Source organism: Emiliania huxleyi (assembly GCF_000372725.1).
Source record: "Emiliania huxleyi CCMP1516 unplaced genomic scaffold EMIHUscaffold_706, whole genome shotgun sequence".
In the NCBI taxonomy this organism is placed as follows: Eukaryota; Haptophyta; order Isochrysidales; family Noelaerhabdaceae; genus Emiliania; species Emiliania huxleyi.
The window spans coordinates 13,863-21,172 of record NW_005196710.1 but is presented as its reverse complement, the minus strand read 5'-3'; the positions used below and the strand labels follow the sequence as shown (position 1 = coordinate 21,172).

At 64.9% G+C, this 7,310-nt stretch overlaps 2 protein-coding genes across 2 annotated transcripts; both read right to left on the bottom strand.

Moving 5' to 3' along the window:
- Positions 1–1,656: 1,656 nt before the first annotated feature.
- On the bottom strand, positions 1,657–2,656 carry EMIHUDRAFT_120775 (hypothetical protein; the record flags this gene model as incomplete). The annotated part of the gene is made up of 2 exons (XM_005761515.1): positions 1,657–1,974; positions 2,006–2,656. 2 exons carry the CDS (start codon positions 2,654–2,656, stop codon positions 1,657–1,659), a joined length of 969 nt encoding a protein of 322 aa, XP_005761572.1.
- A 1,355-nt stretch (positions 2,657–4,011) lies between these two features.
- Positions 4,012–5,182, bottom strand: EMIHUDRAFT_446287 (hypothetical protein). Its single transcript, XM_005761514.1, is given in 2 exon segments — positions 4,012–4,146; positions 4,166–5,182. The coding sequence occupies 1 exon segment, from the start codon at positions 5,167–5,169 to the stop codon at positions 4,249–4,251; it is 921 nt and encodes a 306-aa protein (XP_005761571.1). The 5' UTR covers positions 5,170–5,182; the 3' UTR covers positions 4,012–4,146; positions 4,166–4,248.
- Between the last annotated feature and the right edge of the window lie 2,128 nt (positions 5,183–7,310).

Below are 7,310 nucleotides of genomic sequence, written 5' to 3'. Positions count from 1 at the left end.
ACGCACACACGCTGCACACGATTGGCTCGGGAGCCGACACGAGGCACACTGTCACCGGCCTTAGCACCGGGTCCGGACTGCTGGACACACAGCACGCAGCTCACAGGACAGCTCACGAGGTGGCGCTACATAATGGGGTTCTCAGGGACTGACACGGGAGAAGAAGCCCATCCCGGAGTGGTTCGATCCCACATGAATCCGAGACGGTGACGGGTGTTGTCTCGGTGATCTCAGGCCCAGTGAGGTAGTGCATCAGACTATCCCGGATCCTGCTGAACAAGCTCCTCTTGTAGCTCGATCGGTCACACCGCCATCGCCGTCGGGGAGAGGGGGGACGATACTGCCTCGGCAGCGTGCACCTCGATCCTGTACCGTGTTTGTTATGACCCCCCCCAATGAACACACCAGTGAGGGAGGGCGAGACGATCGAGGGGTCCCGTACCATGCGGAACCGACCCTATCCAGTGCTCAAGTGCTCAAGAAGAAGGTGGAGCACAGGGACGGGGACACAGAACTCACGAACTGATGGCTGGCCAGCGCGTCGTCGCTGTCTCGGCTGGAGCCAACCACAGCCTCGCCCTCACCGCTGCGCGCTGGCGGCGCCGTGTTTACGTGGGGCACGGGCGGCCACGGCGGCCTCGGCCACGGAGAGGACCTATCGAACCAGCTGCTGCCCAAGCTGGTCGAGGCGTGGGCGCCGGGGCGGTGAGATTGATCGAGGGCGTGATTTGCAGGTGATTTGCGCGGAAGGGGGAGCGCGGGACGCATGGCGGGACACGAGGAGCAGTGGCGGCGCGTCGGCCCATGGGCGCACAGGAGTTGTTGTATCACGCTGGCTCCAGCAGCAGCACATAGAACGATAAAAGCTGTGTGGGACGCTTGTTGAGGGGGGCGTCGGGCGAGACGCAGGGACGGTGTGAAAGCTGACACACCTCGCCGATAACAAAAGGTGTCTGTGAATGTGTGTATCTTATCACCGTAACCGCAGCTACGTAGAGGGAGCGGACCGTGAGTTCAGGAAATCGGGGGACGCGACCCACCTCGCCACAGACGGTCCCGCGCCTCGCCGCTATGACGGCGACACGGCCGCAGCTCGTGTGCGTGTCGCCGTCTTTGTCCGGAGTGAATACTCCATCGCGCTCGTCGGTGACGGTGTCCCCCGATTTCGCCGCGCTCGGCGAACCTCGACAGCGCTTTCGGTGGCATGCAGCTCTTTGCGACAGAAGCCTGGAGAGCAGCTCCTCTGCTGCTCACACACTCTGCACAGCTGACACAGCCCACTGTGCGGCTGCCACAGCTGTCACAGCGATGGGCTCGCCCTCACTGGCCCTCAGTCACTTGTGCTGCGGCTTGTGTGAGCGACACTGCTCGGCGACTGCCGGCACACTGTGAGACCATGGGTGTGAGGTAAAACCACGCTACCAGCGCTTGGTCACATCGGCCCCGAGGTCAGATCCATCTACTCTGTTGATGACAAGACTTGTCTACTGGCTGGAGCCGAGCAGGAGGGCCCAGCGCACAACCCGCCCTGGTCAACTCAGGGTCCACACCCCGTAAGAATGACGGGCCAAGCCAGCCGATCCCGGATTGAGCAGCCTTTTGCGCCCTCAAAGGTGGGTTCTTTAGCCTCGCACGTGCGCGGGCGCCGCGGGGGCCCTACTTCGCCTCTCCTAGCGCCTCTCCCGCGCCGCCGTACCCGACCCGCCCCGCCGGGAACTCGCCCTCCATGCCGGGGCTGTGCAGCCCGAACCGCAAGTTGAGCGAGCAACGTGGCTCGCCGCCCTCGTCCGCCAGCACGCCGTGCAAGCACGCGTCGCGCGCCGCGCCCGACAGCGCGTACGCCTCGCGGCCGCCGCTCTCGAGCCGAAAGCACAGCCGCTGCCGCGCGGCGCCGTCGGTCTGAAGCAGCACCGTCGCGGACCCTCGCACCGCCACGGTCACGATGACGACGCCTAGGAAGTGTCTAGGAAGTGTCTAGGAAGTGTCTAGGAAGCAGCACCGCCACGGTGACGATGACGACGCCAAAGCCGTCGTGCAGCGGCTCATCGAGGTGCGGCCGCAGGTAGCGCCGCCCGTTGTGCAAGTTCGGCTGCGCCGCAACCAGCCGCGCCGGCGACAGCGCGGACCGCGACGCGGCCGCGATCTGAGGCGCGAGGCACGCGCAGAGCCGGTCGAGCGCCGCGTCGAGCCCCTCGGGCAGGTCGTCCGGCTCGAGCAGGGAGGAGGCGCGCCGGTTGGCCTCGCGGTCCTCCGCTGCACGGCCGCCGGCGAGCTCGCGCATGCTGTGCGAGCGAGCGTGCAGCGCCTCGGCGGCGGGGTTCCGAAAGTAGCCGTAGCACCGCTGCCGCCCCGAGCTGTCGTCGACGCCCCCCCACCCGGCCATCGTCTTGCGGTGCCGCTCCACGATTGTGTCGTGCAGCCTCACAAAGATCTCGTGGTCCTCCGCCGGCACGACCGCCTTGGCGAGCCCGAACGCCGCGGCAGGGACCGCGCCAAAGTCAACGTGGCGCGAGGCGGTCTCGGCGCACGCCGTCCACGCCTCCACCTCCTCCGCCTCGAGCTGCTCGACCACGCGCTGCGCCGCGGCAAAGAGCGCCGCGTCGCCGCTCGGCTCGACGCGCTGGCGTTTAACCGGAGCGGGCTTGCTGCGCGGCATATATGCACGAGTAGGGTGCCGGCACTCCAGCGGGTCTGTCGTTGAGATCTACCTCAAGAGGTATTGGTGCACCAAGCCTAGTCGACTAATTCACGTTTCCGACTACTAAAAATGCTTCCCGTGCGAAAAAAAAGCTCGCAAGCACACCGCCGAAAAGGGCTCGGCGAGATCTCTCGATTGGCACCACTTCCCAAAAATCGACCCAAAAATCGCCCTCCAGACCCTCCCTGGTGGCCAGAGACGCGCGCCGCAGGCGAAGCGCTCGCCGCGGGCCTGCCCCGCCGGCCCCTGCCGACCACGCGTTGGCAGAGCGCTCCTGAGAGCACCAAACCTCGCTCAGAGAAGCGTTTTCCTCCTCTTCAGGCCGAGATGCGGTCCACGTACCAGTCCTCTGACCACCGCAGGGCGGCTGCTGTGCGAGAGAAGCCGCGCCACTCGTTGTCTCGCACAGGTCGGAGGCTCACAGAGGGCGGGAGCCGATCCAGCAGCCGGCGTATGTTGGTGTCTCCGACGATGCCAGTATCTCCGACGTCGACGTCGAGCACGCGCAGTGCTCCAGCTACGCACGACGTGCCAAGGCGGGCATGACACTTCAGCTGCAGGGGGGTGAGCATGGCCTGCACTGCACAGTGCCAAGTCGCTTCGGTCTCTGTCATCCCCCGAGGCCCAACCTCACCCTCGCACTCTCGCGCCTCCGTGGCTTCGCTTTCATCGGCCTCTCCGACGCCTACCCCCTCTCGGTTTGCCTCTTCCACCTCAAGTTCGGCACGCCTTGCTTGCCTGTCGAGTTTTTGAATTCGCGGCCGACGAACGTGACGAAAACGTTGTTCGATAAATTTACGCAAGGACTAGCTCAAGGAGTGCCCTTTGGCGGCTGCATCGATCAAACGGACGAGGCCTTGTACCTCCATGTGCGCGAGCGGTTCATGATCGAAGTGGCCCATTTCGACGCTTCACCAGCCCGTTGCGCGCAAATTTGCCCATACGCACAGCGAGAGGCGTTTGCACTCGAACCCAGGAAGTTGCGACGACCGCTCGCCCCAGGTGTCAAGCCCTGTTAGAACCGGACCATCAACATCGGGTTCAGTAAAGCCCCTTGTCCTGCCGCGTGCTGGCTCCGGCTCAGGTCAGAGCGAAAACAGAGGGCCCACAGCGACTCGTCGGTTGGGTGTAAACAAGCATCCCCACCAAGTGGCTTCAAACCAAAAAGGGTGTGAATAGAGCAGTCTTGATACTGCTGAGGACGAAGCCACGTGACCGCAGGGCCCCAGTGTGCACGCTTACCTCGCCTTACCTTTTGCCGCGCCCCGACATATGCCGCGATAAGAAAATACTGAATACACCCCTGTTCAGAGTTTTTTGGCAGAGTAAGCCTTATAGCAGTAAGCGCTGGCAGCCGTCCAGTACGGACCGTCCCCACGCGTCCGTCTGACCTGGGGAGGGAACTGATACAGTAACATGACGGACAGAGCCGTTACACTTACACACACTTGTCACTGCACGATGGTCAATGCGAAAACAGTACGCGTCGCCGCACGCAGCTAGTGATGCGGTCTTGGGCTCGCTCGCATGGCCCCCGACAGGCCGAATGTCTAAGGCCAGCTCGGCCACGTAGGCGAGGGCGGCTCCTTGCACCGCGACCCGAGCAGCTCCTCAAGCTCCGTCAGAGCGGCCGCGCTCAGGCCGTGCCGCGCCGCAAAGGCTTGCGCGGTGTCATCCGCCGCCGCCTCGCCCGCCGCCGCCTCCTCCCCGGCGGCTTTGGCCGGGGCGTACCGCGGGTGCACGCGCGGCCTCTCCGGCGCATCCCTCTCCACTGGCACGCCAGGGGCCGCGCCCTCCTCCGAGGTCAGTCCAGCGCCGCGGAGGAGGGAGATGACACCGGCGGTCCCCGCGAGGCCTGGCATCTCCCAGCCGCCGCTCTCGGAGAGACCGCCATCCTCCTCCCCCGGCGACAGATCGCCCAACAGCCCCGACTGGCTGGCGAGGTCTCCGCCGACTTCACACTCACACATCGGGCAGCCGTCCTCGCCTTGGCGGAAGCCGTGCTCGCAGTAGATCATACACATCACCTCGGCGCAGGCCGCCTTCTCCGCGCCATCCGCCTTCTCGGCGTCGAAACCAAACCGGTCCTCCGCTGGCGACGCCGTCGGCGGCATCGGTGACGCCGTCAGCGGCAGCGGCGGTGGCGGCGGCGGCAGTGGCGACGGCGGCGGCGGCAGCGGCGGCGGCGGCGAGGGCGGCGGAGGTGGCAAAGGCGAAGGCGGCGGCGGTGGGCGCTCCCGTTCGGTGTAGGCATAATGTGGCGACGACGAGGCGGTGGAGGGAGCGCGCATCATAGCGAGCATCGAAGCAAGCCTCGAGCTCGCGTCGGCCTCATTGTAATGCCGCAGAAAGTTCGCGTCGCGGCTGGCCGAGGCGAACAGCACGGCAGCACCTGTCGCAGCAAGCAGCGCGGCGGCGACGCGCCACGCTGATGGGCGCGTGGTGGAGGAAGGGGGCAAAGAGGTGAGCATGCGAGCTAAGGAGGGGGGGGAAGGGGGGCGCGGGGGAGACACTCGGATTTCTTTCTTTTTATCTCTCGAGGTTCTCGAGGTGGATATCCTTTGGCCGCGTTGGGTAGCGAGGAGTGGTGTAACCCGAGCCACGGAGGCGTGTTTTCTGGCGGCCGACCGTCAGTGCACGGAGTTGCCCCTTCTCCGACTGCCCCGGCTAGTTCACGAGTTTCGCGGGAGTGCAAAAACAAACAACCGGGAGTGACCCCTGCGTCAAACCCGAGACCTAGCGCGGGTGGGTTGGAGGGGGCTCGCCCCGTTCCTCCCCATCGGGCCGCGTGAGCGGCCTCGCCTCGCAGATTCGTTTTCGCGCCTGGGTCAGGCGCGCGGGGCATCCCCCGGGTCGCTCGACCAGCGATCCGAAGAGTGGCCGCTATGCGAAGGAAAGAGCGGGGCCCACGGGGTACGCCTCCGTCCGGCCCCCTCCGAGGGGGGAAGGGAATTGCGGGGTCCCCACGGGCGCCTCAGTTCGGCCCTAGCATCTACTCAAAGTCCCTACCCAGAAAGGCGAGTGAGGGACGCTCTCGGCGGATCTCTGGCCAGCCTCGGCCGATCTTGGGACACCTCGGCCAATCTCGGCCAATCTCGGCCAATCTCGGTAAATCTCGGCCAACTCCGGCCAACCTCGGCAGACCTCGGCCAATCTCGGCCAACCTCGGCCTATCTCGGCCAGCCTTGGCCATCCTCGTCCACCCTTGGCCCACGCGCCAACCACCTCGGCCCACGCGCCCAACAACCATGGCCCACGCGCCAATCTCCTATCAGTGGTCGATGGCGGGCCCATCGAGTGCCCTCCCGCCATCGCCTCCGGCAACGCCCCAGTCGAGTCGGTGTCATCAGTGACAGGTCCATCCGACCGCAACCGAACCCGCCCGACATCCTCGGCGGCCGTCTCTCAGACCCTACGCCACGCGGGTCGAAGGGTCGGAGATTGACCGTGGAGCGCGCCGCACTCGCCTGTTGCCCCACACGAAGACCACGATCCCCATTTAGGACGGGTAGTCGTGCAGGGCGCTCCCAGCCACACCGACTTACTCGGGAGCATGTTGACGGCGCCACATACCTCCATAACTACTCGGAGGGCGGCATGTCGTGGCCCGTCCCCCGCCCTTGAGGGCGTCGAGACGGGGCCGACCGCGTCTGCCGTAATTAACGGCGGCGAGTGAGGTCGACCCTCGCCCATACCTCCATCCACGGCCATGCGACACGCGGAAGAAAGCTGAACGGGAGCCTAGGGTCGGTCGGCAGCAGCCCGCCACCTGCAGGCCGCTGCTCGACCGCCCTGGAATCAAAGGCGGGGATGCCTCAACCTCTTGTCTGGCCCACTGAATGTATGTCGCCCGTACCCGGCCGCTGCTCCCGGCAGTAACACGAATACGGTTGACACTGTCCATCCGGACGTTTGAAAGTATCAACTCGCACCCGGTCCCCGCAGGAACACGAGTACGAGCCAGCTGGGTTCTGCTCCCGGCAGGACCAACAGCTGAAGATACTCTCGTCTCCGACGCTCGGTCCCTGAGACCAGTTACACGAGCGCGAGAGTCAGCCAGGCCCTGCTCCCGGCAGGACCACCGCTGAATTCAGCGAGCGCCGCCGCGGCGACGTCGAGCGCCTGTTTGACTGCTCCCTGGTATCCGACGTCGATCGCGTCGTGACTCGTGTGTCGACAGGAGCCTTTTTCAGTGTATGTAGCTCTTACGTACGTACCCGAAGCGAAGGTGAACTGCTGACAGGGTTTGCGATCGTTTTTTTATTTGTGCCCGGACTCTTCTGTTTTATATACCCTGTGCTGTCAGCAGACGGTCCTCCTACGGGAATGTACGTAAGAGCCATATACACTGAAAAGTCTATAGGGTAATTTTAACGGCTGTTGTGAGGGAGACATATGTGGTCACTCCCAAGAGAGCCAAGAGTGGCTTTGGGCATTGGGGGGGGGGGGAGGGAGGAGGAGTCACCGACAGAGCAGTTGTACAGCAAGCACCCACCATGGCATGCACACGGGGCGGGGCTGCGCTTCGAGGTTGGGGCCGCGGCTGAGAAGTTTGTGAAGAGGGCTTAGTCAGCCGTGGCTGGGGGTCGGCTGCCAGTCTGAGCTCAGGGGG